Genomic DNA, 16,911 nt, shown 5'->3' with positions numbered 1-16,911 from the left:
AATTAAATTTCAACAGTATAGAAATATACGTTTCAAAATTAAGAGCCTGTTTTGTAAAAAGTCAAAGTAATAAGATTTTTTGTTTGTATGATGAGACTAAAATGAAATTTTCAAGTTTGGTGTATGACACTTTTGACATATATCAAAACCGCAACAGTTCTGTAACTGTTGTTCGTTTTTACACTTGGCCAATATATCATCAATTACAAATATTGGTGACGAAATAAAATCGTCACTAAAATGTATATTTTTTTTCTGTTGGAATTTAATTGCGTTACACAATTTGACACGTACCGATTGAGATAAATTATCTATCAAGTTTGTCGCGCGCTCAGATGACATTTTAATTTATGAGCTACAAAAATGAGAGCAATTTAGCCTACAATCTTCGACAGAATAAAAAGGAACAATTAACCCCCTTCCCCCCCAAAGCAATGATGAAGGTGCGAAGGAGCAAAAACGCACCATTTTGGCATCATTGAAATGGAGGGGGGGAGGGGGAGGGGTGGTCCAGGTGTTCCATTTACTATTTTGTCCAAGATTGTAGTGTATAGTATTTCCCTGAAGAATGTGAGAGTGATAACATAATTTTCCTGGGAAAATCAGATTCTTGTAGCACGCGGTGAATAAATTTGCGAGTCACGCACAGTGGACCTTTGTGCCTTTATATGATAAGTACAGTAAAGCAAAGTAATGAAGTCACCTCATCATAATTTGCTCATATGCATTTGAAAAACAGAATATTGGTGACGACAAATTATACTAAAATCGTCACTAAAATGTATATTTCTATACTGTTGGAATTTCATTGCGTTACACAATTTGACACGTTGTACCAAATGAGATAAAGCAACTGTCAAGTTTGCCGCGCGCTCAGACGACATTTTAATTTATGCGCTACAAAAACGAAAGCAATTTAGCCTAGTGTATAGTCTTTCCTGAAGGAAAAAAAGGTTTTAAACCAGTGGGTCTTCGTTTTAGACCGGTGGTCTTTGTTTTAGACCAGTGGGTCTTCGTTTTAGACCAGTGGGTCTTCGTTTTAGACCGGTGGGTCTTCGTTTTAGACCGGTGGGTCTTCAATTTAGACCGGTGGGTCTTCGTTTTAGAGCAGTGGGTCTTCGTTTTAGACCGGTGGGTCTTCGTTTTAGACTGGTGGGTCTTCGTTTTAGACTGGTGGGTCTTCGTTTTAGACCAGTGGGTCTTCGTTTTAGACCGGTGCGTCTTCGTTTTAGACCACAGGGTCTTAGGTCTTCGGTCTTCGTTTTCGACACATCCCTTCTCAGTGGCTGAAAAAGTGAAACTGCAAACATCAAACCTACCCATAAGAGTTTCTCCAGGGGGGAGGAACTCCCATGTGGAAAGGTCGGGGATTCTCGTCGTCTCGCTTAGGGGTGAAAGTTGCGGATTTTGGTCTCCCTTTGGGTGGTAAGGGCGAAAAGCACTATTTTTAGCCATCAAGGTAAATTTAAGGGTTAAACTTGCAGAAACAAAACACTCTCTCATGGCCGTTTCCAAGTGGTATCTTTTAGGAATCAAACAAAGTTCTCACCACACCGAGGTTGGTCTCCCTGAAGGCTGGTTTTCAATAGTGATGGAGTCCTAGATGGAGTTATAGTCAGAGGCAAAGAGTGATACAATCTGGTGAAAATCAAACCAACGGAGACAGAAGCAGAATACCATCTCCGCTTATGACTCAATTCCTGATCCTTTCACTGGATCATAAGAGACGGAGTTGTAAACGGTTCCGTTTAGCTTCTGACTCCGCTTACAATTCCGATTTTCAATTTTCACTCTGTCATTAGTGCTCTTGTGACTCTGACTCTGACTCCGTTGCTAGTGAAAACTGGCAGCCTTTAGGGGTTAAGCTCAAATTTGTCAACAAACTTCACCAACCATTTCACAAGTGGGTCACCCTGGGATCCATATTCCGTGTTGCCCTAAGAAAGGAGGTCTAGAAACGTAGGCATCTGGACATTTGTGCTCTTTCCCTCCTCTTTGACATCCACATAGTCATCTAAGTGGCATGTGGTCCAGTACAGGGGTGGTAAGGGGTCATCAGTTTCAAAACTCGGGTACAAATTCAGGGAAGCTTGGTGATGACAACGAAGGTGATGTCAGTAATGATGACAAAGATGATGATGATGAATTCCTTCATTGAGAACTTTTTCTCTCTCTTTATTCCTATTTATACACATCACATATCTTAAAAAAAAAACTAACCAATATATAGCCTGTGTACATCCACCTTCTCCCCACAAAAAAGTTGGGGAGAGGAACGTCTGTGTAGCAGCATTGCTAATCATGTTCCACACTCCTGGTGGTTTTTCCTGGAATGTTTGGAAAGTACATTGATTGGTTGTTATACTAATTGGCACTAGTCACTGTCAGTGATAATTCTTAATTTGTGTTTCACAAGAAAACAATTATGTTACATTAGCCAATTAAAAGTGATGCTGTGTAACATTACCTTAATACAGGATGGAAAAGCATAGTAACAGTGGGTGTCAAATGTAACATGATAGGGCACCAGGTATTTAGAATTTGAAGATACTTGAAGCAAATATTTACATCCAAATTGAGCTGGTTGGTACTGAACTGTGGTTGCTTAATATAAATATTTTTAACATTTTTAGGGCGTCACTCATTGCAATTCTGTGAGCCAGCTATCTGGTCTTAGCCTGTATTCCTGCAGAATTAAGAGTTTTCCAAATTATGGCTGCATGAAAAGTGGGACAAGAGCAATTATTTAGAAGACGAAGCTGGGGTGTGTTCTCTTACATCATGCCGTGCACATTACTTTGTAGCCAATCATGTTATACTGTATGTTTAACACCCATGTGGGCCATGTTATTGCGCTACAACCATAGTCATAACTTATTGATGTTTTTAGTCTTTTTATTTGATTAATTATTTTCCCTTCCACCCTACATGTATTTTAGCGTTTTGAGGAACAGTATAATGCTGAACTTGAAAAAGGAAAGGTTTCTTCAGATACACAGTTTAATTATGCTTGGTGTTTAATCAGAAGTGATAACAAGGGTGACATTTTAAAAGGAGTGCTTCTTCTTCAAGGTACAGAGCAGAACTTCTATTATGCTAGCCTGTTGATAATGTTCTTGTTTTGCTATGTGTGTCATTCGGCAATTTTAGTTGATGTTACTTAAGGTCTTATTAGAGCTACAGCTTCACCAACATGTTTCGGGAAACTGTTCCAAGAAATAAACTTGTGGATAGAAGATAATCAACTCACAACAGAGTTCATTCTCAGAGCAGGTCATTTTAACTCTCTTTAGTCAAGGAGTATTGTGGTGATTTAATCTGACGTACTAATTTTCTCATAAATCAGAAACTGATGGTCAGGAATAGTATCAACCAAAATCCTCTTCCAGTATCTTGAGGTAATCGTTGGCATAGTAGGTGATGAGTTCTCAAGTGAGAAAGAACACACTTCTATCTGCAAGTGTCTTTCTTGGAATTGTTTCAAGAAACATGTTGGAAAAGCTGAAATTGATACAACCCTCCATATAGATGATAATGAACAGTTTACTAATTGCAATGATCCATCAACTGCCATCTTCTTACTCCAGCTCCCCTATCTTGGTGGCAAGTGTGACAGCCTTGTTGTCATGACCACAGGAAGCTTGGTAATCATTTAAACATGATGTCAAATACGAAATGGTTGTTTATGTTAGGTATTTTTGGTCAAAAGTGAACTTTGTTGAAAACACTCAAAATTTTGCATGCAGTTTAGTTTAGTTGTGTTAAACAATGTCCCGTATTTTTTTTTTTCACTGCAGTTTGCTTGAGGTATAATGTAGGCAAAGAACTTGTATTTGTTGTCTTGTTAGTGTGGAACTGCAAAGATGTTTTATTTTTTCACTTAAGAAACAGTAAAATGTTGCTTTCATGTCAACATGCGACCACAAAGATGTTGATTTAACTTAACAAACAGTAAAATGTTGCTTTCATGTTCCGGGGGTGAGCACAAAGATGTTGATTTCATTTAAAAGCAGCAAAATGTTGATTTCACGTCAACGCGACAGTTAAAAAAATGTTGATTAGATAAATAGATGAGATAGATAGATGAGATAGATAGCTTTATTATGTAAAATCATTGCAACCTCCGAAGCCGCTGAATTGTGACATACTTTACATAAGATAAAACCTGAAAATATAATATAATATGATAAGATATTGAAACTATTTATAATCAAAAACTATGCTTCATGATTAAAGTGTCTCTAAACCTGTAAGTCTTACAAATGGGCAGTGCGAAGTATCCCCGGTTTTGTGTGCAGTAAGTGGATTTGTTACATGGTGGCAGCAGTTCATGAAGCGTGCGGCTTCGGTCCACCATAATTTGATCAAATAAAGCTTCACTCAGCGCCTGTCTCCTCTTGTACAGTGAAGCAATGCTTGTAGCTACAAGAGCCACAGTGTAGGATAAGTCAGGATATAATATGTGCAGCACACGCTTTTTCAGTCTATTCATATTGTTAGACAGGTATTGCAGCAAAGCACTATAGAAAACTGGGCATGCATACTCTAAAATAGAACAGTAGCATATCATTCGGTGGGAACTTAGCGCACTTAAGCTGTTTTAGGAAATACAGGCTTGTTACAGCCTTTTTGAAAATAGATTCAACATGCACATTCTACTTGAAATTATCTGAAATTACAACCCCCAATAGCTTTGCGGAGGAGACAACTTTGATTTGCTTATCATTAGTAGTAATAGGATCTACAGTGCTACCTAAACTAGAAAAGGAAATTCTCAGGTCTTTACACTTTGACTCATTTAGCTGAAATCCGTCAGCTTCAGACTGCGGAGCATCCACAAAACGTCCACAGAGTGTGATCGCAACGTGTGCTGGGAAGGATCTCTTCACCTCACGTACGGGAAAACATGGCAGTCGATGCAAGACATATTTTATCACTCTAAAATCAGTTCTGTCTTTCCAAATTTTGATTCCGGCAACGCTTGACAAATGGGCCATAACTCATGAGAGGGTTTTTTTTCTTGGAAGAAGTGCTCTTGGACTTTGCTGCCTGGATCAACCTCAAACCAAAGACTGATAACTCGATCATATTTGCGTTTGGAAATCCAAGAACAGGCTTTGCTGCTTCAAAACATGTTTATTGAGGCTCTGTGTTACCTCTCAACCATCAGGCAGGCATGCAGGGTACTTCAAGGTTACTTCAAACCTTCATGGGGCTACTTTTTCCAACTTTTCTTTTTTCCAACCAAATTAAAGTTCATTATTCAAGGTAACATTTTCCAAAAAATGAAAATAAAATATTAAAACGTGCACGAGTTATTGGAAAAAAGAGGTTTTTTAATAAAAGTTAATAAACCGTCAAGGTGTCATAATCCCCAAAAGGCATGGACTCCTCAGCAACCTTTTCGCGGCAAACAGCTTAATCCAGAGATCCTATATCAAATACTTTCAATTTGAGATTTCATGTCCGTCAAGAGTGCCTTTTTGTAATCACGCTTCAGCAATTGCTCCTCAGTTTCTTTTTGTTTTGTTGCACATCGCTTTTCTCCGGCCGTTTTGCCCTTTATGGTTGACCACTGGCCTAAAACGTATGCATAAAACCTAAAACATGACTGTAACACTATCGCTGTACCGTGAAGCTCAACTTTCCTTACTGTGAATGCTAGGGGTTCTGTTATTTCATTGGCTGGCGGCATTTTGAGTTGACACATCCCTCTGAGAAGGCGTGACTTGTTTATAAATCTTTAGAAGGCGAAAACTTGCACTTGTTTTTCGAGAGAATCCCTCCTCTTTAAATGAATTAATAGGGTATGTAGAATAGACGGTTTTCCTTGAAATTTGGCCAGAACATTGACTGATAGATACGGAACAAAAACATGTCGGTGAATTCTTTTATTTCAAATACTTTTCTCGTGGCGGTCTGTAACGCAACACGTTACGCGAATTTTTCGATAGTGGAACTTGACAGATCTGGAAAAAGGTAACCAATAGAAATGAAAGAGACTGTTGACACGCTTTGAGGGATTGATGCGTTGTGATTAAAGGCTGGTTTCCATATGATTGCAGACGATCGCAAAGAGAGTTGTTTCCATACAATCGCAGATGATCGCAAGCGATCGCAGAGCCGACTGTTGCATACATTTCGGACAGCGGAACTGTCAAAATTACACGCGCATTGTGCTGGCGGGAAAATCGCAGCAAACAATATGGTGGACGTCGAGGAGGAAATTTTGCTGCAAGCAAATTTATTTCTTCTTTTAGTCAACCTATTTTGAAATTCCTTTGGCACTGCATCTCGGCCCGATCCAGAAGGTAGCGTTTTTAATCGCTTCAGGCGACCATACGCAGTTCTTATGTTGCGGAATTTGACCTCCGCCTCAGGTGCCGATAAATTAAATTTCTCCCTGATTTTTTCCGAGCAGTTAGCCTTTTTGTTTTTGTCTTTGAAAACTTTACTGTTTCAGTGGTAAACGCACTGATATTGCACAACTTCTTCCATAAATTTCTCGTTACTGACTTTACCTTGTTCAACGCCAGCCATGTTTACAACAAATAAGCGGTTGCTTTGTTGCAAAGAAGCATTGAATCATGGATCAGAATTCAAAATATTATGGGACCGTGACTATTTTGATTGTTCTTTGAATCCGGAACTATGTAAATTTTTGTTAACTATGGTGTGCAAAGAAATTCCTGTTCAAAAACCTGAGGCAAGTGAATTTTCTAGTCCGGCTTGTGGTTGCCTGATGGGTAAGTAAAGTTTGTTGGAAAATTTTTTGAGGAAACTCAAATTTTAGAAATGTTGTAAGAGGTGAATGTTTTGGGGGCTAGAGAGAATAACTTTCAGGCTAGTAAATTCTAGTTAGAGGTCCCAAAGTTATTTTTCTTTGCAACCTGAATGACATATCTTTCCACAAATAATGGTCAAATTATCAAACTGCTGAGTCAGTATTCTCCAGAAATGCTGGCAGCCGGTGTTTTGACCGGCTACTCATGTTTGAAGTGCCAGCTACTTTTGTTAGACAAAACCACAGAAAATGATTCCTCTGTTTCTGTAAGACAATTTCGAAATAGCTTGAATTTGCACTTAAAATCTCAAGTTCCAAAAACAGTAAGTGAACATGTTATTATTTCTGAAGGAAATGATAAACCATAAGTATCTAGTGTTGTAGACAGATAACAATGTAAAATGTTCCTTAGTTACTCAAAGACAGAAATGTAGCATTGTTATAAGTGCATTGGCCGAAAGCTGTCAATTTAGACCACAACTTTTGCCACGATACGGTTCCAATTTTGTCCACGTATTTTGTAAATTCAATTGTGCGAGTTTGTCTCTCAAGGAGCATGTGGTGTGAACAACTTGACTGACCCAAAGAGAAAATTTTCATGAAATCAGGAATGTCAAAGTGAAAATCTGTGGAAAGTAAAAAAGAATGTAAAGAGAGGAAAAATAACAAGCTTCTTTGTTTCGAAGGAACTTATAGAAATTGGTATAAAGTTTATAATAGGTTTTTAGTTTACATACATCACCATGTGATCGCCGACCGATCTAGCTGTTCAATCACGCGATGTTATATTTGCTGGTGATTCTCAAGTCTATGGCAACTCTAATAGTTTTAAGAAGGCATCATTCTCATAAAGAGAAGGAAGATTTTCATGAGGTTACATTTCACTGCTAATTGCTAAAGGTCAGGTCATGGCAGCCATGTTGAAAGTCTAACCAAGTCTCTTTGCATCTGTTTCTGCATGTCTTGGAATGAAAATAAAAAGGCATGAAAATAGAAGACTTCAATTTTGTTAATTGACGTATTGAGCTGAAAATTGGTTTTAAGTTTTAAGTCAATGTTGTATAGTACAAGTAATGATAATTATTGTGCAATTATTGTGCAACAAACTTTGTATTAACTGTAACTGTATTAGAAAACTGACCACAAATGACACATCTTTTCTTGTGTCAGTTGCCCCCAAAATGTGTCAAACTGCATCTACAACCACATAATTTTTTAAAATTCTCCATTCAAGCATGCTCCTGTACCCCCTACAAGCTCACATCCTTGGGACACTCGATTTGCAAGCGCTGGCTACTTTAAATATTTAGCTGACTACTTAAAAATCTGTGGAGAACACTGCTGAGTTCCACTGATTACTCTGACATGCAAATTTAAAATATGAGCCAGCTTTGTTGCATTGTTTGTGCATCATCTTGGTCTAATCTAGATATTGGATTTATGATGCTCCTCTTTAGACTTGTCTTTATTGTGCTACAGGCAACTAGACCAAGGAGCCAGTTAAGGAAAAAATCAAAGACAAAATTATTGATACATGTACATTTAACTTACTATAGATAAGTGTAACAGTGCTGAATGCCAAAGACAAAGTCTCCAAGGATATCTCATTTAAAAATACTGAGCCTGTTATTCAGCAATTCTACTCCTAAAATCTACCAAAATATCATTTTGACGGTGTGCCTTAAATTCATATTCACAGTACCTAAAACAGTAAATTATTTGACTTTTTCATTTTTCAGCACCGTGACAGTATCCAAAAGGGTACTGTATGTGTGCGTGTGTGTCTAAGTAATACATATAAAAATTGTTGTAAAGTACAGGAGCGAATAAAGTTGTTGTTGTTGTACCATGACGGCTTTAACAATTTCAACAGCTGCAATTTTAGATTCTAAGCGATACCAATTAGGGGTGGTGAATGGTAAATGCGAGACTTTGCGAGATGGCAAGACAAGCGCTTTTCTTTGCGAGCCCGAGAGATATTGACTTTTTAGATTGTGAGACCGGGACTTCAAAGTGTTTTGAGTGCGACTGCGAGGGGCTCAGAAATTTGAGTCCCAGATTTAGTTGAGAGCTATAAGAATGAGTGAGAATGTAAATACTTGTGCCTTTACACATTTCCACAGGGGACAACAGATAAGTTCTTCGACTTCGTGGGTTTCATCATGATCTATCGTGGGTTGTGTGTCATGTATGTGGCTTCTTGATTCCCCTTTTAACCTTTTAGCCAGCCTTTGCGAACATGCTGAAACTGGAAATTCGACTATAGCACACTACGTTAGGACATCCTAGCACAAAATAACTGTTTTTTGGTGCCAAAATGACGTTGCGGTAAGTTTTGTAGCTTTTTGTGGAATTCAGACAATTTGGCAGAAGTTAGGATTAACTTTTTCTCAGAAATTTGAAAGTTGCTTTAATGAAATTCAATATCAAGTGACGAGAAGACGTCATTTATTAAAACAAACAAACGAATCGGAACTTTGAAACCCTTAACCTTGCAAAAAGTCGAGACTCCAAGAGAGCTTCGTATAAAAATCGAGACTGCGAGACACACATAACCGCTAAAAAAATGAGACTGCGAGACCCGTGAAATTCGACTAAAATTTTGCGAGACCCAGAGTTTTTGAAGGACCATTCGCCACCCCTCCAATTCATACCAAAGTTTCTACCATTTTTAATTCCTGTCTGTTTTCCCATCTTTTGACATCTAAAGGGCTTTGTCATAGTGGAACAGATCAAAGAGACTACCTGTATTTTATTGCAGAGGGATATTACAAATTAAATGTGAGTTGAAAAAAGTAATTCTATTAATATTTAGTAGAATTCTACTAGTATACTAATGCAAATACTGCAATCTGATTGGCTAAGCTACTCGTATACTATCAGCCGTTAGAGTGCAGTAGCTGTCGATCGTCCACGAAATGCAACTTTTTTATCATTTTTCCGAAGTTTTGGAAGAAAGTTTAGATGTAAATAGATAATTAAATTCCTGAAACAACTGAAAAAAGGAAATTGATGGTTTAACTTGAAATTCTTGAAAAATCGGGTGTGTGCGCGTAAACAACAGCAAAATTACCAAGGACAATTCAATACGTGCCATTTTATTTAAAACCTGAAGTTCAATAATGCGGAGAAAAATAATTGGAAACCGTTATTTGCATTAATTTCAGTTAGAATTCTACTAAAACAATTAGATTATTCGCTCTCGATTTCTATGAGGTGATAGTTGATTCGGCCTTTGGCCTCATCAACTATCACCTCATAGAAATCCCGAGCTCATAATCTAATTGTTAATTATAGGTTAGTCAGAGTATTCTGTTGAGGATTTAGAACCTGACAGACATTTCAACCGTCAAGGTGTGATTGAGTAATTTTATTAATATGTCAGCACTATAGTATGCTGCATTGGTCATTACCTTACCCAATCAGTTGCCATGCATGTTTCTACTGTCCTGATATCCTGTGATATCATGCCACTGACCTAATAAGGATGTGATATTACAGTCACTTTCAAGAAAAGTAATTTTTCTTTCTCTGTATGAAAGAATCTTGACCTTGGTCATTAATACAGATTATTATATGGCTTTGGCTTGTGACCGATATAACGCACGTTCTGATTGGCTAAGAGCGAGATCTGAGCGGTCATTATGCAGCCGTAATGCCCACGAGCCGATTACGGATTATGCAAATTAGGAAGAGCCCGGCTCTGAAAATTCAGAGGTGAAAGCTGATTAAAAACAGTAAGAGAAAGTAAATTTAATTCCGATTAGCTGAAAGTTTGGAGATTTTTCGTTAATAAAATTTATATAGAGGTCAGTAACCTTTGCGGGCACTAGTGAAAAACAATCAAAGTTTGACGAGTCTTAAGTAAAGCTGAAATCGCTAAGTGAAAAACACCATCGGCAGATCTGTCATGCACCCTGAGCAGAACACCACGAAGAAACTTATAGGTTATCATCTTAGTCACGACAATTACCGAAATATTGAACTCCGTCACAGTTCTCATCAAATAGATTCCCTCACTGTAACACAAGGAAGTGTAAATGAGCTTCCAGGATCGTCAGATGTAAACATTTACTCTGGCGGTTTCTGTCGACAGCAGTGTTTCTGATAACTGCAGGAAGTTTTAGACGTTCACAAGGCTTGAAAAGTTCATCCATAAATTCCAGAATGAAGAAGGCGAAGATATGTTGTCGAAAGCAAATGTGAAGATCGAATTATTCTGAGCAGTGCATTCTGAAGCATTAGTATTTTCTTTCACTGAAAGACCGTTGGTTTGGACTATTTTGAAGCACTTTCTGTCTTTTTTATATGCGTTGACGTTGCGCCTCAAAAGTCGGAAAAACTCCCCCATCAAGTTGTGGCACCATGATACCAAAATATCTTTTTGAGGCTGTGACAATCATTTTTCCCATAAAGAAATGTATGTTTTTTTAATGGAATACGTAATACAATGGTGAAGTTCACTGACTGTGTAGTTTTGAATGAATTGGTAAACGCGCGCATCGCCGGGTAACCCGAAAACACTGACCCCGGTCCGCGGACCCCCACTACGGACCGGGCCCGCAGACTACCTATGGACCGGTCCATGGACTACCCCTACGGGCCACCCCATAAAAGAGAATAAAAATAAGAAACAAGTATTTCACTTATGGGTGGTCTAATTGCTGGTTTTCACATGATGTCACTAAAATTTGAACTACAAAACTATTGATCTTCCTGAGATTTTACTTAAATAAAGCTTTAAAGTCAATCGTTAAAGCGCAGTTAATGGAGCGTGACGCTATTTACGTACAGTCACTAGCTTACTGTTGTTAAACGTAATGCAATAGAATTGTTACACATTAGAACATTATAGAAGTCTTTCTTGTCTAGTTTAAACAATATTCACAATAGCCTTTCACGTATACATGTTGCAACAACGTCTGGTTTAACTATATCATGCTTTTGTATGGCTAGTCTTTTAAATAGCCCCATTCTTGTTTCGTTCAAGGCCGCATGGACTCTGTACGTTTCATGGTACACGATTTTATATTGGTTTAAACCTAGACATCAGTCTACCTATAAAAGAGGCTTAGCTTGGACTTTAGCATCATTCGCTCGTTATATCACTACTGTAACTTTTAGTTAGCCCTCGAAATTGTAACTCCCACCCTTCCCTCCCTTTGGAGGTTTATTGTCGTTGTTCATTAATATAAATAATAAACTGGGGTTCACCTCTCGTGCCACGCTATCGGTTAAGTCTTGCAGCGACTTCCCCAAGCTTCGTTTTCGCTAATTTAGTGGCGCTATTTAACGCTCTTTTATGCCTCTTCTTGTCCGATCCAGCACGTGCCGGCGGAGTCGGCTCGTAGTGCTGGGGAGATAGGTAAGGCTTGAGAACTGTCTACTATCTAGCACGATGCTGACCGGAGGTCAGCTCGTAGTGCCATTTAGAGTTACGCTACTAGGACGCGCAAGCTTTTGGCCTCGCTGACTTGTCCGATCCAGTGCAGAATTAACCGCTGGGGAGATAAGTTTGGCATTTGGTTACGCAATGGAAGTTCGTCTGTCACGCCGATTGTGGAGCGGTGTTCCCCCCTTTACGCCATAGAATGCGCGTTTATTGCTTGTGTTTGTCGGGATAATTAAAGCATTACTCCCTAGGAACTGCAACATTAATGATGTATAAGAGCAGCTGAAAACTAATATTCATACAAATATTCGCTCCGAATGGGTTCTTGGTTTTGTGATACACTATGCTTGAAGTTCTAAGCTTTTGCGTGACGCGGCATTTACATGACGACCTAGAGAGCTGTCATGATGGTTAAAAAAAGTGACTTATTTCGGGGAACTTGGCTATCTGAACAGTTCATGTCTTAGAAAAAGTATTATTTAATGTTTTAGAGTTCCTCGAGGGATAAATTCAAGCTTTTGTAGCAATACTCAGTGACAGATGTTTCTGTTGGTTTCCGGCCGCCATGTTGGTGCCCATACGGTGGGCACCAGCATGGCGTCTCCATACAAATCTCTATAAATTTGGGTAAAAAATTTCTCCGCATATCTCGCATAAGAAAAATTCCTGTGACCAGAATTTTGGCGAGAGTCTTTGCATATTTACCTTCTTTCAATTCTCAGATTCTGGACTTAATCTATTGACCGGTTTTGATTTTGATTTTAATCTATTTTGAATTGCACGACACTGAAAACCAGTGATAGATTACTCGTGTCGGCAAAATTTCCAACGTTACAGTGTGCAAATGTAACATTCTTGGGTTCAGGCTCAGGGGCAAGTTATATCACTGACACATTGCCATTTCCTTTGCTGTAGCCATACAGTATATGAAAGACCGGGAAGCCTCTGGGAAGCCTCGAAATTTGTGCGCTTTCCCCTCTACCATTTTGTTCAGCCCATTCTTGCATGGATTCGTGAACTCAGGCTTCATAATTTGCTCAAAGGAATTACAGATACAAACAAGCTTAAACAACCTTAAACCACACCTCCCATAGCCCGATTGAGCCATGAATGAAAGTTAACAACTTTCCTTCTTTTTGTCATCGGCATCTCCTTACGCTGAAAACAACTTTTAGGCATTTTTTTAAAATTGTTTTTGGGGGAGGGGAGGGGCGTGTTAATTACATTTGCACGGTATAACACTCAAAATTTTGCCGATATGAGTAATCTATTAGACAACCCATTAGTGAAATATTTATTCCTTCTTTTTATTCTATTTTGGGGGGTGGCCCAGTAGAGAGGGTCCGTAGGGGTAGTCCGTAGACTGGTCCATAAGTAGTCCACAGACCCGGTCCATAGTGCGGGTCCGTGGACCGGGGGTTAGTGTTTTTGGTTTACTCCGCATCGCCAGGCGTAAATTGATGACTTCCGCTCGAATAATTTTTTTCTTTTCTTTTATGAGCCATACAATAAACAACTTAATAATCTTGACCGTTCGGTTGTTATGGGAAAATCTCAAACCTCGGCCTACTGTATTGACCTCGCTCTTGCTTGGTCAATACAGCAAGGCCTCAGTTTGCGATTTTCCCGTAACGACCTCGCTCATGGTTAATAAGTAGTTACTAATGGACCTTGTTCAAGATTCTCCCATAAAGACCCTCTTGGTTAAGAACTAGGTTTAAGAACTAGGTTTCTATTATGTCAGATATGACTTGTCACTTTTACAAGCACAAATCAAAAGGCTAATGTAATGTATTAGAGCGCAAAGGAGAGAAAGAGCTAAGTTGACCAGAAAGAGGATTTTTTGCCATGTTCCTTACTGCAGTACATGTCCAACATGTTCATGTTAAATAAATGTTTCTTAACGTCAAACAGGAATACAAGTCAGCTATCAAATACACAAACAGACTGCTGCAAATAGAACCTCAAAACCGTCAAGGAATAGAACTGCAAGAGAAGATTACTACAAAAATGAAGAAAGGTTAGTCGAATTGTATAGCCCATTCTATAGAAAAAAAGTAGCCTTGAGAGATCTTTATCTCCCTGCCATGCAAATGATGTTTACGAGGCTTAACAGTAGCCAAGGTGTAGATATCAACAAAGCAAATAGTAGGTATCTGGACGCAGGCTAGCAGATTATAAGCTCATAATTATGTGAATGGAGAAAAGTTTTTCCATGACCAGGAACAACAGGGCTTGCGCTTGTTCAGTGGCTCCCAGTGGTCACCCTACTTGAACAAGTAAGTGTTCTCTGCACAAGTGTCACCCTACTTGTACAACATACTGCCCTTTTCAGAAAGATCATATTACATGAAAAACATAGTGTTCCTGTCACAAGGGTCACATTATACATGAAAAACATAGTGTTCTTGTCACAAGGGTCACATTATACATGAAAAACATAGTGTTCTTGTCACAAGGGTCACATTATACATGAAAAACATAGTGTTCTTGTCACAAGGGTCACATTATACATGGAAAACATAGTGTCCCTGTCACAAGGGTCACAATATACATGAACAACATAGTGTCCCTGTCACAAGGGTCACATTATACATGAACAACATAGTGTTCTTGTCACAAGGGTCACATTATACATGAACAACATAGTGTCCCTGTCACAAGGGTCACAATATACATGAACAACATAGTGTCCCTGTCACAAGGGTCACATTATACATGAACAACATAGTGTCCCTGTCACAAGGATCACATTATACATGAACAACATAGTGTCCCTGTCACAAGGGTCACATTATACATGAACAACATAGTGTCCCTGTCACAAGGGTCACATTATACATGAACAACATAGTGTCCCTGTCACAAGGGTCGCATTATACATGAACAACATAGTGTCCTTGTCACAAGGGTCGCATTACATGAACAACATAGTGTTCCTTTCACGAGTGGCACATTGTATGAACAACGACCTCTCTCGTAAGAGCCCATAAGCCATCATCTCCAGTTCCATCCACTATTGTGAATGCCCTTTCACTTGTTACTCAAACTTGGCAATTGAAAGGTCTCGCAAAAGACCATTCTGGGACCGACAGTAACCGCCCTTGGGTATTACCGACTGGTCTTTTCCTTTATAAGCAACTTCTTAAAAATTCTGATTTGCTTTAGTTAGCAATTTATTAATCACATTTACCGTAATAATCACTGTATTTTATACTACTGGGGAAAGAGACTGAGCTAGTAAGCTTTACGCCAAAAGGTCTGGTATACGACCGAAGCGGGTGGTAGCTTATGAGAGGTCATTCTTCTGAAATGAAGAGCCAGGAGGGTTCTTACAGAGCTTCGACTGTATCATCAATGTTTAGTTGAACATCAACATTTGTGTGTATTCCTGTAAATAGAAATATTCTATTGAATACTGTTAGACTTACCTTTATCTCTTGACCTTGTACTCTGTACAGATGGCTTAATTGGACTTGGTATTCTGGGTGGTACAGCTCTCATTGTGGGTGGAGCAGCAGCCTTGGTTGGACTTGCATTTGCCAGTCGCAAGTGAACATTATGCTCAAAGAAGACAACGGATAATGTGTAGGATACGACTAGACATCACTGTACTAAAATAGAGACTAAAAATAGTTAAGCTTGGTTGCGCCGTAGAAATTTGATGATCATTAACTGACCGTTCAACTAACCATAGTGGTTCAAACCTGTACCTCACACAATTTACTGTTTTTTAAGGTGGCTCAAAACAGTTTCCAACACTTAGATTTGGATGGGTCGTTATAACCACTCTTTATCACTTGATGCTACAATCATGGTATCAAAAAACTCCCCAAGCGTTGGTGAACACGTTGTCATCATTTTCATGACACAACAGGTTACCATAGCAACAGTATGACCTCCTAAAGACACCCTTAATTACAGCTTTACGGGCTTATAATTCAAAAACGGCACAGTGAAATTTTTTTATATTACCAACTTTGCATAAGCATGATGAGACGCAACTTTTGGCAAAGTTTTAAAAAATTCTGTACTTGTGGTTCAGAGCCACCTTAAAGTTTTGAAAAGTTAAGGTGGCTCTGAACCCCACATACAGAATTTTTTTAAAGTTTGCCGAAAAATGTGTCTTATCATATCTATCAAAAGTTGATAATATAAAAAAAATTTCACCGTGCCGTTTTTGAATTATAAGCCCCTAAAGCTGTAATTAAGGGTGTTTTTAGGAGGTCATACTGTTGCTATGGTAACTTATTGTGTCACGAAGATGATACCAACATGACTGGGCAGTTTTTTGATACCATGATTGTAGCATCAAGTGATAAAGATTGGTTATAACGACACATCCAAATCTAAGGGTTGGAAACTGTTTTGAGCCACCTTAAGTGGCTGTTTATTCAGATTACTTATTTGAGCTAATTCCTTTAGTGACTTTTACCGCCATCTTGAACAGAAGAAATTAGTTAATGTTTCCTCCCGAAGTTCCTTAAATTCGACAAAAGAACTGCATTCGTGTGCAGTGTATGATGTAGAGTTTACTTTGTACTGAAAGTGCTTACAAAACCCCGGCAGTCAATTTCAAGTCATACCAGAATGTCGGAAAATGCGGCGGGCAACCTGATAGTCGAAATTATAAATACTGCATTAGATTTTGGTTTTTCTTAGTCTCCAGTACATGAAGGGAGAAAAGATGATAATAAAAGTAAGATTTAATTTATTTTAAACGTCACGGTGCAGC

General features: G+C 38.7%; 2 protein-coding genes across 4 annotated transcripts in view; one reads left to right on the top strand and one right to left on the bottom strand.

Annotated features, from left to right (window-relative positions):
• LOC145492503 (mitochondrial fission 1 protein-like) overlaps positions 1-16,890 on the top strand; it is an 18,828-nt gene extending 1,938 nt beyond the window's left edge. Inside the window, exons 2-6 of one of the 3 annotated variants that reach the window (XM_081471962.1) lie at positions 2,478-2,530; positions 2,940-3,072; positions 9,495-9,565; positions 14,091-14,196; positions 15,638-16,890. In XM_081471962.1, coding sequence (XP_081328088.1) covers positions 2,516-2,530; positions 2,940-3,072; positions 9,495-9,565; positions 14,091-14,196; positions 15,638-15,732 — 420 coding nt within the window. In that variant the 5' untranslated portion in view covers positions 2,478-2,515 and the 3' untranslated portion in view covers positions 15,733-16,890. The remainder of the gene's footprint in view (positions 1-2,477; positions 2,531-2,939; positions 3,073-9,494; positions 9,566-14,090; positions 14,197-15,637) is intronic. The other 2 variants (XM_081471961.1, XM_081471963.1) reach the window with 2 other exon arrangements.
• The window catches only part of LOC145492515 (uncharacterized), a 137,684-nt gene that overhangs the window by 51,460 nt on the left and 69,313 nt on the right, over positions 1-16,911 (bottom strand). The window lies entirely within an intron of this gene.

The sequence above is a fragment of the Orbicella franksi genome, chromosome 7 (genome assembly GCF_964199315.1).
Source record: "Orbicella franksi chromosome 7, jaOrbFran1.1, whole genome shotgun sequence".
Taxonomy (NCBI): domain Eukaryota; kingdom Metazoa; phylum Cnidaria; class Anthozoa; order Scleractinia; family Merulinidae; genus Orbicella; species Orbicella franksi.
This window is presented reverse-complemented; position numbering and strand designations above follow the sequence as displayed.